Source organism: Phaenicophaeus curvirostris, chromosome 1 (genome assembly GCF_032191515.1).
Source record: "Phaenicophaeus curvirostris isolate KB17595 chromosome 1, BPBGC_Pcur_1.0, whole genome shotgun sequence".
Lineage (NCBI taxonomy): Eukaryota > Metazoa > Chordata > Aves > Cuculiformes > Cuculidae > Phaenicophaeus > Phaenicophaeus curvirostris.
The window spans coordinates 181101978-181120510 of NC_091392.1; the positions used below are offsets into that span (position 1 = coordinate 181101978).

Consider the following 18533-nt stretch of genomic DNA (forward strand, 5'->3'; position numbering starts at 1 on the left):
TTAGTAAAGGAGATGCACCAGCTTCCAGGTACACAGATCCCCGTGGCTCCTGAGCATACCAAGTACACATCCTAAAAACAGCAGAAGCTCATGGTCTTTCTAAAGCCAAACCCACTATCTGCCCTCAGGAGCAAGGCTGCCCCCCAAAAATTCAGGCAATATTGGAATGGCCTAGCTCCTTGCAACACAGCTACATATCATGTTTAGTCCAGAAAGACTGACAATAATTTCAGTTTGTAGGAGACCCATGCACAACTAAGGGGTAAAAGCAAAGGTGTATTTATACCTGCAGCTAGATTTTAATCACTGTAATTATCTGCTCTGTGTAGAAAACACCACATTGTACACAAGTATTTGTCAGGTTGCAACATCAAACCCTATACATGAAAATATACTAATTACACTGGACGATATCCTAACACCAAAATCCAGCTCTTAATGTAACTACTTACAGGAAAATATTTCTGAATAACATCAAAATTTATAAAACCAATTGTGATCCATACTATCAATGTCACTGTTGAAATGATGATGATAAATGGAACAAAATATCCACTAAACTTATCTGCCAGTTGCTGGATGGGTGCCTATAAAAAAGAAAAACATATTTTTATGTTTATGACCAAAACACATATGTACATAGAGTTCATGAAAATATCCAATGTTCTTCATCTGATTCTTTTCTGAAGTCTGGAAAACACACGATTTGTTGAATAAGTACATTTGTTAAAATATAGAATCTTTTTCTTACATAATCAAAATTTCTTAATAAGCTTTTCTTTTCTGTTCTGTTATTTTTACCTTTGACATTTGAGCTTCTTCCACCAATTTCACTATTTGTGCCAAGGTGGTATCATTACCAACATGAGTAGCATTAACAAGAACTGAGCCATGTGCATTTATAGAACCAGCAATCACTGTGCTCCCAGGCTTTTTAGTGACTGGCATAGCTTCCCCTAGAAAGAAAAGATACAATTAAATGAGACAGCACTGCTAATAACAGTGAACATTGTTCACTAGCATGCAGCTCATTGTATGCTGGCAAAATCAGCATGCTAAACAATAGTGACAAGAAACCATATCTTGTATAATATAACTCTATCTAGTGAAGATGTGTGTAAGTGCTATCATACTTACTTACATAAAACTTTTTCTGGGTTTAGTTTCAAGGCAAATGCTATTTTTGGTCCTAGCCCTCCAGTATACCATCCCTTAAAAGCACCAGGAGCAAACTGATTATAAAAGGAGTTGCTAAGAATGTCTCCAGTTAATATTCGGCCTAGTCACAGGAGTTTGAGCAATCTGTATATATCTCCACCACCCTCATTTCTAAAAGACTAGAAAAGCTGTCTCTGTAGCAAAACTCCTATTATCACACTGCCTTCCTAAGAATACTAGCTCTAGCTATACAAAAATCTTTATTTTCTCCGGTTTTAGGGTTAGTGGGAGTGAGTGGTGCTCTTAAACTAATGGCGTCCCTGCTCCCCAAGCAAAGCAATTACATAATTAAAACAAGTTAGCCAATGCAAATGAAAAGGTTTTTATGTCCTTTACCTTATTTACAAGAATTGCACGATGCAATAAATCCTTATTATAATTAGAAAATGCAATGAAAATTTCAGAAGCTGTGGAAAAAGTCCCATGACTCTTAAGGAGCATCAAGTCATGAGGCTTTCTTTCCCTGTTCCAGCTCCCTAGGAGAACCCTGTCAGGAACCCTCCTCAGTGTCCAGGCATACACACCCCAACATCTCAGCAACGTTTTTTCATCACCCTTTAGAAGATATTGTTCCAGAGATCTGGTGGGAGTTTCCCCTGGAATGGATTTGTAAAGATGGTACATTCTCAGAAATGACAATAGTATTTAGAATCTACCCATCCCACCAGTACATTAGTAAAAGCGACCAGACTGAACAGAAATTCTTCAGCTTTTTAGGGTGTGCACAGACAGGGAATTTGGATTCAAGATCACAAAGGCCAGGAACAGTGTCCATTAAGGTAGGTTATTCAAACAGTAGCTTTTGGGTTGGATCTGCTCTCTTTCCCTGTAAGAAAGTGTTCTAGAAGTTTTCACTTCTTTGCGTAAGTGTAAGAGAAGATACCAGTAATGAGAGACTCATCAGCCATAGAACTGCCTTCAATGACCTTTCCATCTACCGGGAACTTTCCACCAGGAACAACCTTTACAATATCACCCCTTTGAACCAGTTCAACAGCTACCTGTTCCTCCCTGTAAAAGACAAGTATAACAGACAGGTTATTTACACTGTCAGCATCGAAAGAATAATAATGTTTTCACATTGACTGCATCAAGCCTAGTCTGTGCACACAGGCAGGCTGAAGGGGGTTTGGTTCATAAATATATACCTGACAATAGAGTGGTCAGGTCCAAGAGTCACCACAGTGGCTTCTGTGGCTTGAAGAGATATAAGTTTAGCAAGAGCTTCTGAGGTCTTACTCTAAGAAAGAGACAAATGTTGAAGGTATATTGTAATATATAAATGCTGATGTTTACTTAACACAGTGAACTCTTAATGACTTTGTATAATAGAGGCTACATCAGAAACATCTGACTCAAAATCCCCCTGAATAGTTTTATTCTGCTCTCATCAAAAACAGGCAATAATTTGTGCGAAGATGAGTTACCTTTGCTATGTGTTCCAGCCACCTCCCAAGGGCAATGAACACGAACAGCATCGGAGGAGTGTCAAAGAAAGTGACAGGGCTTTTCTCTGCCTTTTCAATAATTGCCACCATCAGGATCACACATGAATACACATAAGCAATTGTTGTGGCTAGTATGATGAGTACATCCATATTGGCCGTCTTGTGCTTCAGTGATTTGTAAGCTTGTACATAAAAATACCATCCACCAAGAAACTGTTGGTGTAAGCATGGACAGCCTAGTATTAAAATCACAGTAATGAAACCAGAGAGTACATAAGAAAATAGAGTAGAATTATCAAAACGTAGAAGGCGAGGGAAGGCATTGCTGTCCCATGCAAACTTTATATTGACATAGTATCAGTGGAGTGGTCTATTAAGAGGTTGATTCCATTGTTATCCTCTCTCTTGCCCTTCCATTTTCTCAAAACAATTCTTCCAGCTAAATATTAATCTTTTCATCAGCAATGCAAAGCAAACAAGGCATAGAAGTTGAAGGGATTTACCTACAGCTACCCAATTAGTTTGCAGCTGGTCAGGAATTTCTTCATTTTAACACTATCTTCCCCACTTGGAAAACTCTGACACAACTTTGGCAGGAGTAAGTGCTGTAAGCAATTACAGAATGGATAACTTGCAGAAGAGTGCTGCTTCAATTTATATAAGTGGTAGATAAAAAGGGCAGGCCTAATCCCATAAATCTTTCCAGTCTCCTGTCTTTACCACATGAGATTACATAAATGGGAAATGAACAGAAAGAAAACCCCTAGGAAGTACTGTGGACATACCTGAACGAAAGTGCACAGGATAAAGAAGAGAAGATTTAAAATAGATAGTCCAGGAATGAGGTTCCGTTCCAGTACCATAGACCCAGGGTGCTCATCACCAGGTATTAGCATATAAATCATTAGGATTAAGACTGGGATACCAAACAGTAGGCTGCACAAGAAAGATTTCCTCCACCTGAAAAGTAGAAGCTGTAAATCCCTTCTTGTCATACACCTCACAACATCCAGGTCAAACAGTGCAGAGCTTGGGGTATTAATGCTGTACTAATACACAGCTTTGGGATATTCAGGAAAAATCCAGCACTTCAGGACAGTCTCTGTGTCTCCTACATGTTTAACTGTGTAGACATCTATCAGTTAGGAACTGAAACTAATGAATGTAATAAAAGTACTTGAATCAAATGGCAAATCATAAAATTAAGTACGCTTTACACAAGGATAATCTAAATTAACTGGGAAGTGCTGGGTGAAGTGAGTTACGAAAGATGATCTATACATGTTCATTAGTGAAAGAGAAAGAGAAATACTCACTGCTGTATTTCCTTTTTATGATCCAGGTTATGAGCATTTGGAACTCTTCTAGCCACAGAAGCATGAAAGCCAATCTCCTTTTTATTGAAAGGGGAGGGAAGATGAGTTAGTTTTGATTAAACTAACCGCATTACTTATATTTTAATGACACTATGTTTTGAAGAAATGTCAGAGAAGGACACTGTTCCACACTTAAAAAATGCCAGCTTCTTATTTATTTTTAGATTCTGCAAACATGAGAGGATATTTAAGTCAGTACTCAAAATGTAGTCTGCAAAGGATTTCTGCTACTTATAAAGGGACACAGTGTATAGAAATTTATGCCTTTCATCTCCACTGATACAAGTATGAGAGGTAGGAAATACCACAAAGGAAGGTAAAAATGTACAAGCCACTCGCCTTGTCAACTTTGCAAACACCTTGTTAACGCTGCAGCTGAGTAGATACACCTGAGCTTGAAATTCAAAGTGGCTAGAACCAGTTTAAACCTGCAAAGCTACAAACTTCAGGGCAAAGCATCCCAGAAACAAATATATGCAAAAAGCCAGTTTTGACTAACACTTCAGCAAGTTACTGCAGTAGAACCACATATCCCTCCCCTAAAACCCACAAAAACCCCAAAGCACACGTGCAAGCAGAATACATTTAAACTTTGTACCTGCATCATGAGATGTTCCTGTGGTAAAATGCACTTTACAGAACTATTCAGAAGAGCGTACTGGTTAACATGTTAATCATTGCTGCTGCATCAATTCTGCAGTCTAGCAGCATTTTCTGGATAAATACTCCAGAACACCAAAGACAAATAGTCTCTGCTGTCCTCCTTACTACACACTGCATGCACCTCACACAGTAAATTCTCCTCCTTTCTGGTGGGGCAGAGAAGGAAAAAGTTTTGTCCACACCTGTATCACGATAATGGCAGATTTTACCATCTATATGGTTACTGGTAAGCCAGTGTCTTTTTTCCCTTTAGTGGCTGTATTACAAGCACTTTGGTTTAAAAAGTTCTTCTCTGAATTGATGTGGGAATAAATGCCAGTGTATGCAGAGACATGTAATATCTGTGGTATGAGCTGCTGCAAAACTTGTGCTTTTTCTTGCCCGTGAAAGAGCCTGTAAAAGTTTTTTTTTTTTTCTAAATTACCAATACTTCACTGAAATGACTGGAAATCAGCGACACACGGAACTGCAAAGAATGAAGCTATGACACTTTCACTAGACATAGATTAAAAAGGCTTCTTTTTGCAGTTTTTAGGGCATTTTTTTAGAGTAACAACCTGGGAGAATATGCACTACTATAGAGCACAGCATCTTCACCACAAGAGCATAAAAACATATGGCAAAGTCAGTGAAATTTCTCAAATACAAACTGCTTTATTTAATTTCGAACTCACCTTATAATTGTTCATGTATAAATTTCTAAAGCCTACCTCAATTATTTTTATAATATCTCGAGGTCCAGTAATTTCAGGATCAAACTGGATATGAGCTTTGCAAGTAGCAAGTGCAACTGAGGCGTAGAATATGCCATTTGTTCTCATGAGTTTGGATTCAATATTGTGAACACAAGAAGCACAAGTCATTCCTGTAATCTAAAGGAAAGACAATTTAAGTACAGTTAGCAGTTCCCCACATTAACTCAAAATTTGTGGATGAATTTGAGACAAGGTCTCCCCATGTCACAAAGGTACTAAAGACTATCCAGGCTCTGCTGGTACTGACCCAAGGCCTCAGCATGAAGGCTTCATAGAGCTGTCTTAACTGAAACAAAGCTGAAAACACAACTATCCACTTTTATTATAAAATTCTGCAGCCAGCAGTTATAGTCACACCTATATATTTGTATAGCAGCACTCATATATTGCATTAATTGTAATAGTGTAGCTAATATAGTGTTATCAGCAGTTATATTAACATTACCAAAGCCAACCTCTGCATGTATAACTCCATCTCACTTAAGTTTTTCTGTGTCTTCAACAGAGCATGTTCTTACTTTCCAAGCTATTAGCACAACTGCACATTGTTGTTATCTGCCTTGTGGTAGCTGTATGTCTGAGAATAAAAATAGATTTTTGAAGAATCTTCATATATACAACTTACAAATTTTACCCAAAGTTCTCAGACCTTTGTAGTAAGCCCCAGGCATTATCAACAAGTATTTGGTGATACACTCTCAGTTGCTCAGAGTCAGTACTGTTGATTGAAGTGCCTTCACAGAAAAGAGCTGCTTTGTTTCTCCCTGCTAAGTCTATTCTGTACATACAACTACCACTTTTTATTTCAGTGCCTTTGGATAGGTTCTTCTAAGACAAATTCATTTTGTCTTTCGAGAAATTAAGGAAAAATAGTGTCAACCAGCCAAAACTGACCTCCTGAAGCCACAGCTCCTTAAACAAAACCATTTGCAAGAAAATTATTCTTCCAGACACCACTTTTCCAAAACCAATATATAATTTCAAATACACATGACTTACAAGAAGCTCCACCACATTTCCTTCTGTTTCTGCATGATCTTCTATAACGGTAGCTTCAAAACCTAAATTCTGGATCAGTTGTGCTATTTCAAGAGGCTGTATGAATTCCGGCTTGTATTTTATCTCTGCTTTACCTGACATCAGTGCTACTAACACTGAAACAATTCCTGCAGTGGCAATAATAAAAAATATTAGATCTTGCAGTTCCTTTGAGAGAAAAATCAAATAGCAAAAGTGATTATTAATGAGGACTCTAAAACTTAGAGGTGTTACAAGCCTAATGGCTTCCCTTTGGCTCCTTCTAGTGTTGTACCCTAGTCACAACAGCAAAATTTTTACTGAAGTCCAGCCACACTGTGGTTCCTTTCAGCAATGAGAGGAAGCGCAAGAGTTACACAGGGAAGGAGGTGATCTTAATCTAATGAGCAATAAGGATATTCAGAAGCAATGTTTGCACTCATTGCTGCAGAGAGTCTATCTTGGACTCTCTAAGTTTGGAAATCCCTAAACAAACCCCACAGCACCATGCCTTTTTCTTTTCTCGGTTATCCTTTTTATGTCTTTGCCTTCATTCTTTTTTTAAATAAATAAAACCACAGAAATCTATATTTAGAATTGAAAAGCAAAATATAAAAATCACAGGCAAAAAAAAAATTGCTCAGAAATGCTAATAGTTTCTTGGATTTTTAAATCAAGGCAGTGAGACCATCACTGGGAGACCAGGGGTGCAGGAATCAATAAGCAAAACCCTCCAAAGGCATGCCTAAACAAAATAAATCAGACAGTGCTGTTCATCTTCTATATGGCCAGAGGAAAGGCAGCTCCAGTCTGCAGTCTTCTAACCCAATAAGCTTTGCTGTGCCTAACCTAATATAATTACCCAGGCAGTGGAGCCATGCATTCACTTGCACCTGCTTGTGCAAATATGCCCTGAAGGATAAGTTTCACATCACAAATGTGTTGGAACACTCAATAGCTCTGGAAGAGATGGATTGCTCTATAAACCAATAAGGCCCTTAAAACTAAATTAGAATCATTTCTCTGTTCTTCTCTTGAGCCTTATTTGAAATTTTGATCCCATTACAAGAATATGGTTACAACACAAGTATGTCCGTTGGGTTTTTCCACCAGGGCAATAGGATAGTTAAACAGTGATGAATTTACTTTACCCCTAAGAAAGAGTATTAAGTCTATTTAACTTCCAGATGTTGTACCATAGCTTCTTCCATTAACTACATAGAATACTTTTTTCATCCCATAGTCCCTTACAGATTTATTATAGGAACCTTAAATTCATTACCATCTTCTTTCTGCAAATTTCTTTCAATGGTTGATACACATGATGCACAGGTCATGCCTGTGATTTGTAAAAAACACTTTTCAGCTGTTGCTCCACCAGGCTGGTTTGGCTCATCAAGTTGAGGACTGTCTGGAAGGGCATCCAAGGCACAGCTTTGGCGAGGAGGCTCTGGAGCTCGAGGCTGCACAGCAGCATTGCTGGTGTCAGTCTGGTGCCTAAGTTCTCTGGTGGTGGTATCTTGAATAAATGCACAATACACTGAATAAATGCTATTCACAGTGTAATCAGATGATGCAAAATTACAAACAGGTCACGTTTATCAGTCACACAAAGTCTTAGTTTAAAAGGTGACACGGTATTCTTGGTTTCTTCATGAAAATAATACAGTAACTATATGTATAACAATACATACCAGTACCACTTGCGTGACCATTTAACTCTATAGAACTAGCTTTGCACTTTCAGATGGCAAATGATTCCCTCCAATTTCAATGCCTGGATCTGACAGCTACCTCCACTTGACAATGTTTTACTGGTATCTAGAGGGTCCTTATTCAGCACAGAGAACACAGTCCAGCCTCACATTCATTCAAACTTGTTGTCATCTCTGCAGGACTCATAGCACTGCATCCCAAACAAGGAAAAGGACAAGTTTCTTGAAATGTTTCGCTTTCCCTTAGCAAAGATAACATCAATGTGATGTTTCAAGAGATGTTTCACTTCCCAGTACAGAGCCTCTACACAGGTGTCCCATGGCCCAGGTAGGTACACTACCCAGAGGAAAAAAACTACTTACCTGTCAGCACAGAAGCATCAAAGCCCATGTCTTCTATGGCAGCTCTTAACTCTTCTCCATTGGTGACAGCTGGATCGTAATGTACGGTCCCAGTTCTGCCAGCCAGAGAAACTTCTATATGTTGCACTCCTTGTCTCTGTGATATGGTCCCTTCTATGGACTGTACACAGGAACTGCAGGTCATGCCATCAATTCTAATAACAGCCGTGCACATTGTATCTTGCAGTGGCTCTCTGAAGAAATTGCATAGCAAAGGAGGTGATGGTGATGCTCCCTTATTAGCTTCTGAACTATTAAGGAGACATACTTTAAAGTTTCCAGGTGGAAGGGATTCAATAGCTTGCTGCAAAGCTGACAGGGTAATTAAATTTGTGTTATACTGTACCACAGCATGTTTGTGCTCCAAAGACACTTTAATACTTTGTATGCCAGGAAGATCTGATATATTTCCTTCAATGTTTCTGACACAGGACTTGCAGTGCATGCCTTCTACCCGTATGGTTACCATAGCTGTGCCACTCCCCTTGGCAACCAGTGGGTCCGTCTCATCACTCTCAAAACTTGCTGGTGTCTGCTTGGGATTTGCATTTTGTAGGTGCCTGAGATGGAGGACACTCAACTTCAAAGGGGCTGATTTACTTTTAATGGTACAGTCATACCCCAGGTTACTGATACAGCTTTTGAGTTCGTCTGGCTGAATGATGTAAGGATAGTAAGCAATAATTGCTTCCTGGTTACCAAGTGATACCTTGACTTTCACCACACCATGCAGTTTCCTAATATTCCCTTCAATGTTAGTGACACAGGACTGGCATGTCATGCCTTCTACTCGAAGTTTAACTACTGCTTCTTTCAAGCACGGCAGATTTACAGTTGCTGTTGTCAACTTCTCTTCTGCAATATTGGCATCAAAGCCCATATCCTGAATTTCCTGGCAAATCTGTTCAGGACTTATTTCTGACTGCAGATACTTTATTACAGCATTGTTCCGTTCAAGGTAGACTTTAATACTCACAACGCCCTTCACCTTGGAAATTTGGCCTTCTATTGACTGCACACATGACTGGCAAGTCATTCCCACAACACTGACTGTCACAGTGTGTTCTTGAGAAGATGGAGAGGGTGCAGTTTCAAAGCTCTCCTCATAGCCCATGTTGTCAAAAGCAAAACTGTGCTTCATTGTAAGGTCCAGCCCACAGTCAGGAGGAGAATCAGTGTTGGACAAAACCTAAAGAGCAAGAGGAAACGTAAAAATAAAATGTACGTATCTTTAGCAATGTAAAAGCAGAAATATTCTGCGTGTGCTCTGAACTATATGAGAAGTGCTCTCAAGTCAGTCTATACTGCCAAAATGCTTCACGATGTTAACTTACACCTCCAAGACATTACCATTTAGCTACACCCACAACACTGAATCAAGCCTCTGAACACTTCTCTTGAGCATCAATTTAAAAAATATTCACTAGAGCGATAAAAGCAAAATTGTCTCAATATTTCTAGTCCAGTCATTAGGTCTCTACAGCCACTTTCACCATACAGCCCGAGCCCTGCTCTTCAGAGCACACTGTCACCGGCACGAGGTCGCAGTAGAGTGTGCTCAGTGTCTCTCCACACGTCAGTAACCAGCTCAGTTTGTCCAACCTCCTACTGCTCAGCAGGAGTTCAAACCAAACCACCCACAGAAAACAGAATTGAGAATTTCCTGAGAGACTGAAACCAACCAGTGCAAGAAGGACCAGTTGCGTGGATGAGGGAAAGGCTGTGGATGTGGTCTTCCTGGACTTCAGTAAAGCCTTTGACACAGTTTCTCACAGCATTCTGCTTTGGAAACTGTCAGCCTCTGGCCTGGACAGGCGCACACTCTCCTGGGTGGAAAACTGGTTGGATGGCCGGGCCCAGAGAGTGGTGGGAAATGGTGTGAAATCCAGCTGGAGGCCAGTGACAAGTGGGGTTCCCCAGGGCTCAGTGCTGGGTCCAGCCCTGTCCAATGTCTTTATCAATGATCTGGATGAAGGCATCGAGTGCACCCTTAGCAAGTTTGCAGATGACACTAAGCTGGGTGGAAGTGTCGATCTGCTGGCGGGTAGGGAGGCTCTGCAAAGGGATCTGAACAGGCTGGACCACTGGGCTGAGACCAATGGCATGAGGTTTAACAAGGCCAAATGCCGGGTCCTGCACTTGGGGCACAACAACCCTATGCAGTGCTACAGACTAGGAGAAGTCTGTCTAGAAAGCAGCCTGGAGGAGAGGGACCTGGGCGTGTTGGTTGACAGCTGACTGAACATGAGCCAGCAGTGTGCCCAGGTGGCCAAGAAGGCCACTGGCATCTTGGCTTGTATCAGAAACAGTGTGACCAGCAGGTCCAGGGAGGTTATTCTCCCTCTGTACTCGGCACTGGTGAGACCGCTCCTTGAATACTGTGTTCAGTTCTGGGCCCCTCACCACAAGAAGGATGTTGAGGCTCTGGAGCAAGTCCAGAGAAGAGCAACAAAGCTGGTGAAGGGGCTGGAGAATAGGCCTTTTGAGGAACGTCTGAGAGAGCAGGGGTTGTTTAGCCTGGAGAAGAGGAGGCTGAGGGGAGACCTCATTGCTCTCTACAACTACCTGAAAGGAGGTTGTGGAGAGGAGGGTGCTGGCCTCTTCTTCCAGGTGACAGGGGACAGGACAAGAGGAAATGGCCTCAAGCTCCGCCAGGGGAGGTTCAGGCTGGACATTAGGAAAAAATTTTTCACAGAAAGGGTCATTGGGCACTGGAACAGGCTGCCCAGGGAGGTGGTTGAGTCACCTTCCCTGGAGGTGTTTAAGGCATGGATGGACGAGGTGCTCAGGGACATGGTTTAGTGTTTGGTAGGAACGGTTGGACTTGATGATCAGGTGGGTCTCTTCCAACCTGGTGATTCTATGATTCTATGATTTTGCAGATATACAAGTCCTGAAGTTAAAATCTATATCTGACAAAGATAGCAGCACACAGACCTATATGCAGCTAGTTCCACTATGGTTTAGCTTCATTTACCTCTTCATTAGGCATCTAATAGAGACCATAGCTGCAAGAACTCACTTAGTTGCAAGAACTCACTGATTTCATCCGACAGCAGTTTTCAGAATGTAATTTCCAATACTGAAGTATTGATTGGCCAGAAGTGAACTTCTTATCAGCCAGATCACAGGCTCCACAGTACTGGGACTCTAGAGTTTGGTGCACTCAATTAAATTGAGAATTAAATATAACCCCCCCCCCCCAACAGTGATAAAGTCAGTGCTTCTCATAAAACAGATAACCAGAGCACAGAGTGTCATTAGAAGAAACTGCTGGCACCAAGCAATATGGAAGTTTGAGAAGGTGAGGAGCAAGTCCCAGACTGTCAGGTTTCATGGAAAGAACACCAAAATTCATGTCTGTGACTTAAGGCAGCTTTAACTACTAAAGATCTAAAATGTAAGCTACTGCAACAAATCAGTTCTCTCATCTGTGAAAGTATGGGCTCACCACCATTGAATGAAGCACCTGATGGTGGGCATTACTGCAGGGAGGGGGTCACCAGATCAGTCTCAGTACTGCAAATCTTATTCCTACCACTGAGAAGAAAACTCCCTCCTCAGTACCACAGTGTGAATGAGAAGCATTTAGGCCACTTATTAACACTAGACTGCATCCAGTTCATTTGATGCAGTATTCAAAATTCATTAACTTGATTTTGTTTCATGCTTAGACAGCTTGGGAATAATAAGGTCTGGGGTCACGACCACAATGGCAAAAATTTAATATGAGAAATTTGCTTTCAGACTTCTCTGTACTGTAGTTATTAGAACACAGGGAGGAACGAGCAATGTCAGTTCTTTGGCATTACAGCACAGCTCCTCCCTATCCCAACCACAAGCTCATCCCCTGTTCCCCCTCACTCTCTGCCTGGCCTCAAGGCCATGCTCCAGGGATGCTGGGGAAGAAAAGCCACAGGAATAGTTTAGCCCTGACATCCCCTTTTTTTGCTCTTCCTTCCACAGTCCTGGCAGCACCTGGGGCATGTAGCCCTCCCCTTGCACTTTCCTTCCTAGAAGTCACTGAAATCCCCACCATGTGTGGAAATGCACAGCCAGCCCCTCCTTTCAAAACAAACCCTGAACGGTTATTCAAACCTTCTTGCAAAGGCAGTGCTTTATTTAAGTGCACACAAAGACAACCTTATGCTCATTTCCTCCTATTTATGCTTTCCCACAGTTTAAAATAATAATATGGCTTTGTATATGGAAAAGAAACCCATGTGAAAGTGAAAACAATCTCTCACTCACCGCAATTCCCATGCTGCTTAAAGTCAAACTAGCATTTATTATAATTCTTTGTATCAACAAGTGTTATTTGAATATTGGCCCTCGTTTCCTCTTTTTCCCTATACCCTATCTCCACCTCCCAAGGACACTTTGCTCGCAGTGGCCAGCTCTTCTGTCGCAAACACCTGGTAAAGCGAAAATCCATGTGCAAGTTAAGGGAGCTCACTCTGTACATTTGCTTTGGCTTATATGACAAAGGTATTTGCATTCTGCGTCATTTGGCAAAACAGAGCACGAGACAGGTGATATCACACTGTCCACTCTCCTGCTCCCCTTCACCATGTGTCTGGCAGCCACTTCCCAATGAAAGCCAAGAACCATCACAGGCCTTGTATCCTCTGCTGCATTCCTTCCACCACCACATCCACCAACCATCTCAGTTTACCTAGGTACCCAGTGATATAAAAGCAACTCAAATTAAAGGTATAAAGAGATTAGAGGGATTTTTGCCCTCCAGTCTTTTGAAAAACATAAAAGCAAGGACTGATTCAATTTCAATGCATTTTAAGCCACAGAAACGTCGAAACTTGGCTACCACTTTATATTTCAGATAAAAAGCTAACCCAACATTCAGAAGAATCACAAAAAATGTTTTGTCCAGTAGCAAACAAAATCAGATGTTTATACTCTGTAGGAGAAAAAAAATATATGCACACAAAATTCTAAATGACAAGGCAAAAAAATTGAGAGATGTGGATATATACACAAAAAAATCCCTTAAAAAAAACCCAAAACCAACAAAACCAAACCCAAAACAACAAACACTCCACAAATTCCAAGTCCTTGAAAAATCTTCTGCCAAAATCCAGAAATATGCACAGGTTCAAATACAGTATTTACAAAGTCTTTAGTTTAACAGGTTCAGAAAAAAAGACTGGGCACAAATACATCTGTGTGCATTTGCGAGAAGGGGTGTTCCTGCACTAGATCAGAGGAAACCAGTAGGTTCGCACAAGGACATAAAGATGTGGCATGCAGAAATGTGCCCATATTTTCCTCAGGGACATGCTAGGTCTCAGAAAAGGTAACCTGATACCAGCTAACACCCACACATAACATGACATCAATAAGTCTGTGCAGCAATTCTGAGTCAGCATGTGCAAGAGGATCAGAGAAGCCATCACCTCAAAAAATGCCAAAAAAAAAGGTGCCTAGGATTCCAAGGTATTGCCCCTCTTGCTTGCTTCTGCCTAGAAAAAAACCCTAATAAAATACTGAAAATGCATCTGACGGCACATCCATATGGGAATGTAAAGAACCATCCACAGTTACCACCTGTTTTGTCTCTCATACCAAAAGGAGGCCAGCTTACTTTTAAGGGGAGGTGTACACCAAGTCTGTTTGCTCTTCCAGTCCCACATATATTTTAGCAGTGACTGTGTAAGAAATATGTAAATAATGAAAACATTAATCTATGACAATTCTTCCCCTCTCCTGTTCTACACGTAAGTTGCAACTCAAAATGCAAAGCAGAGCCAGGATCTAATCTGAAAGTGAAGAATCCCTACAGAAATTAGAGTTATGAAGCTCATTTAAACAACATGAGGGGGGAAGAAAGAAAATCAAACAGAAGAAAATTAAGAAGGGAACAGAAGCACCAGTAGGTAAAGGCAGCCTTAAAGGGAGTACCAGAACTGGATGGAAAACATTTGTATCTGACAGCTCTAAATTGGTCCCAAGATGAGTAGCAGCTGAAACTGTTGATGTGCATGAGTGTGGTATCTGAAGCCCACCTCCCAGTATGAAGATTTCAGAGTAAATCCGCCACAATGAAGAACAACCCTTGCCCCAGACTGGAGTTGGCACACTCATGCAGGACTTGGGGGCAGCAAGAAGAGGCAGAGGATCCTGCTCTCCATCCTGACCTCCTCCAGATGGCAGGAAGGAGATGATCCAACACGAATATGCCCTGGTGCTGGACTAACTTTTCTGGAAGGCTGGAACAGGGCAGGGAGACAATGCTGGATCAGGAGCACCAAGTCTTGAACCCTGGCTAAGCACATAGCTCTTGGTACAGTATCCAGAGCTTGGTAGCAGGTACAGTGGGAAAGACGGTTGTTGTCTATGGCCTCAGTGACTGACTGGTGGGGTAAAACTGCTCCATCAAAGGTTGCCCTCAGAGACCTAGCATCAGGCTGCCCCACTGTCCCCCAAAACTGGCTATTTCTTTTGGCTATTCTCTTTCAATAGTGTAAAGGCCAAGGTTTTAACAGGGAAATGAAGAGATATGGAATAAATGTAAGAAAATCAACTGGACTGGGGAAAAAACAACCCAAAGAACAAGAAATCACACCACTCAGCAAGACCCTCCTATATGTGCACACTGTGACCAGCATCCTGATAATGGATACAGCCCCATGGCTGTAAATTCAGCAAGGTTTGTACCCTTCTCAGGTTTGCGATCCAGCTGCTAGCTGCCCCAGCCAGGTCCCCATGATCTCTCTACTCCTGTGCTCCAGCGTCAACTTGTAGGGCAGCTTGTCAACAGGCAAGCCATCTCTCTCCCCACTACCTCACCTTCCCAAGAGGTGCAGCCACCTCCAAAATACCAGGGTATTGGCCCCTGCAGCACCATGGGCCATGCTGGGTACACCTCACAGCTCCTGAAGCATTACCCACACCAAAATCCCACATGGCTGCTGCTCCTCTCTGGTGCTCCAGCAATACTGTCCCCGCAGGGCTGGTACTGCCCTCCCACATTCTTCCTTCTCCTGATCTCCTTCTTCATCCCTGACAGGGATGCCAGTTTTCACAACCTGAAATTCAAGTGCCAAAGTCCTCACCACGATGCCAGTCAGCCAGCCAGCGAGGAGACAGGGCCCATCCTGTTCAGCACCTTTCCTTCTGCCTCTCCCCATCTGCTCATCCACAAATGCCAGACCTCACTGAACCTCTCACCTAGTGTCTCCAAAGGTTTCGGGCTGCTATTCTCCCGGTATCATCATGGGCTGAAACCACATACTGCCCTCTTGCCTTGGAGCACACAACTGCCAAAGAATTATTCCATCTATGTTGCTGTTTTACCTTTCCTGCTTCATTCTTTCACAACACACTGATTCATGGCTTTGGATTCAGGCAGCCAGTAATACACAACTGAAAAGCCACATACTATTAATTAAATACTTCAGATGCTTTCTCAGTTTGTTATAGGCAGCCAGTGAACAACAAAATGAGGACAGAGCAACCTCAGAAACATCAAAGGTCCTGAGTCTTCACCGTCGTGCCTACAACAGCTGCACTTCTAAGCGAGCAGAAATTCAACCCTCATGCTCCTTAACAAATTTCAGTGCAACTTGTCCATCCATGTTGTTAGTGTGTATTGTAAAATGTATTACAACTTATATGGTTGTCCTTCCTTTCCTTTCCTCCAACAAAGTTTAGCAAAGATCAGCAAATGTCACTAGCTACTATTTTTGATAACTACTTGTACCAAAACTTGTTGTTTTTCAAACAGTTTCTGAATCTTAAATGAGGGAAAACCCACACTTTCCACCTGGATGTCAAGACCCAATGAAAATATTACTTAAAATCAGCCTTTATGGTGCTTTTGTTTTCAAAATACCAAGTTAGTTGTTCTAATGCTTCTGCCAAGGGACTGCTATTCCCTATCTAGGAACAGTAGAGATGATGGGGAAAGATTTAGGTAGTTGCAGCTAGACTTACTGAAAGACCACAGTTAACAAACCTTAGAGACCTCAACAGGTACATTTAGATTAAAGGGAGCTATGTAAACCATGCTTGGTTTAGTGGGAAAGGGGAAAGCCTCATTGTAAAGAGGCTGTTTCTAATTTAGAATGAAAGCAAAGCATAAGACTTTGTGATGCTCTTCACAGCTCTGGTAAAAGTGACATGTATATCCCAGGAAAATGAATACAGAAAAGAGACCCTTTGGAGAACAAAGTCATTTATGTCATGATTGTTTTCTAGCAAACATTTACAATGTAAGAAGTAACTTGAGGCAGAAAAAGCCTTCAGGTATGTTTGGTCTGTCCTGGCTGTTATTTCATTCCAGTCTGACAGTAGTTATTTAAGCCATTCCAAACATATGTAGTTTAAAAGGACATAAAATTTGTTCTGACAGTTTCTTTTCCTTAAATATTCACAATATTCACTGATCTAAACTACATTACTCTAATTTAGACACATTTTAAATAGCAAAAACTCTTTTATAAATAGCAAACCTCAGCTAGTTTTTATCTGTTCTGCTCTTTATAAATCTCCTCTCCACAACAGGTTACCTATAAAATACCATAATAATATACAACACTGAATTAAAAAAAAATAATGTTGCCCCAAGTGTATATGAAGAACTTCGGCTAGCATCAACTTAGTAGTTATAAACAAACCACTTACCTAAAGTTACGATCTTTCAATGTTTCTGCACTTCTATTATTCCAGAGAATAAGCCAGTATAAACTGCTGTCAAACTTCTCAAGCAACTGCAGTTCAAAAGGAGAAATACTAATCTGTTTCCTTACTAAAAATCCCGACTCTATGTTACTAGAGGTGGAGCTGGAAAAGTGCTCATTAGTTACTACAGCATAACTCATCATTAACATCTACTTTCAAAGACTGCTTTCAGAGGATCTCCAGAGGACTTCGCAGTTGTGTACTGCTTGTAATGGGGCAGGCATTCATGCTGGGGATTGAGACAATTTAGATGAAGAAAGTTTAACTACTTTTATGTACAAACCACATCCAACATGTTTTGTTTCACATTCTCCAGTTCAGAACGACTCTTCCCTCCCAACACACATCCCAGCTCACTAACCTGTCTTTCAATTGTATTGACTTCTGACATTCCTGTGGAGTAACTCTGCAAAAGTTTTTCTTCTTTCTGCAAGTTACAGCTTGCTTTTACCGGAGATCCTGTCTTGGACTTTTCATCAGTAATCAGTAGTTCAGGCACATCATGAGCTGCCTGCTGCTTACGAATAGACACCAGGGTTATGTTTTTGTTGTTTAAAGTAGCTAAGCAGGATAGTTCCCTTTTCATTTTATTGTCCAGTTTTCTCTCCATTATCTTTCTGGGCTTTAAATATTGCAATGCCAAAGAAAAGCTTTATGAGAGCGGTTATTCGGTGTCTTATCAGCCACACTTCTTTCAGCTACATTTACAATGGCTTGAAGTGTTCTGCCCATCTAATCAATATGCTCATTAGGCATTCATGATGTAATCCAGATGTAACCTGTAATCCTTGTGTACACTGCTTGCTGCACTCAGCTACCTGCTCTTCCTACCAGTTTAAATGCTTCCCACCAATTGGCATCCCCTGTGCTTACCAGACTGCGTTCAGCACTGCTAATCTTTGCACACGGCATTGCAGCGAGCTCAGCCAAGGCTGCCTTTCACAAGCTAGTCAAACATGACCTGTGTGCAGCAAGCCCATGCATAATTAACTCAGCCAGCCAGGCATTAGCTCCTTGTGGCCATGTGCGTAATCACAGCTTCTACAAATGTTGTTCCAATTCCTTCTTCTATGAAATTACCAGGGATTTCTTGGATAAAATGTGATTCTGTCTAACTTTGAAAACATGCCTATGATTATATCATTAGAGAAGGTTCCTAGACTGAAGGGGTTTCACCTATTTAGGGCATGAGAACATTCATTCTTTCTTTCAAGAAGGGAAAAAAAGACTATAAATATA

At 41.2% G+C, this 18533-nt stretch overlaps 1 protein-coding gene across 3 annotated transcripts in view; it reads right to left on the reverse strand.

Annotated features, from left to right (window-relative positions):
* The window catches only part of ATP7B (ATPase copper transporting beta), a 30483-nt gene extending 12403 nt beyond the window's left edge, over positions 1-18080 (reverse strand). For 2 of the 3 annotated variants that reach the window (XM_069881588.1, XM_069881580.1), the window contains exons 1-12: positions 17656-18079; positions 8556-9783; positions 7760-7996; positions 6456-6626; positions 5416-5570; positions 3983-4059; positions 3452-3626; positions 2646-2879; positions 2367-2458; positions 2102-2229; positions 802-956; positions 453-587 (exon numbers count right to left, since the gene is read on the reverse strand). In XM_069881588.1, the coding sequence (XP_069737689.1) occupies positions 453-587; positions 802-956; positions 2102-2229; positions 2367-2458; positions 2646-2879; positions 3452-3626; positions 3983-4059; positions 5416-5570; positions 6456-6626; positions 7760-7996; positions 8556-9783; positions 17656-17904 (3036 nt within the window). In that variant the 5' untranslated portion in view covers positions 17905-18079. Of the gene's footprint in view, positions 1-452; positions 588-801; positions 957-2101; positions 2230-2366; positions 2459-2645; positions 2880-3451; positions 3627-3982; positions 4060-5415; positions 5571-6455; positions 6627-7759; positions 7997-8555; positions 9784-17655 lie in introns of all 3 variants that reach the window. The other variant, XM_069881597.1, reaches the window with a different exon arrangement.
* Positions 18081-18533: the final 453 nt, after the last annotated feature.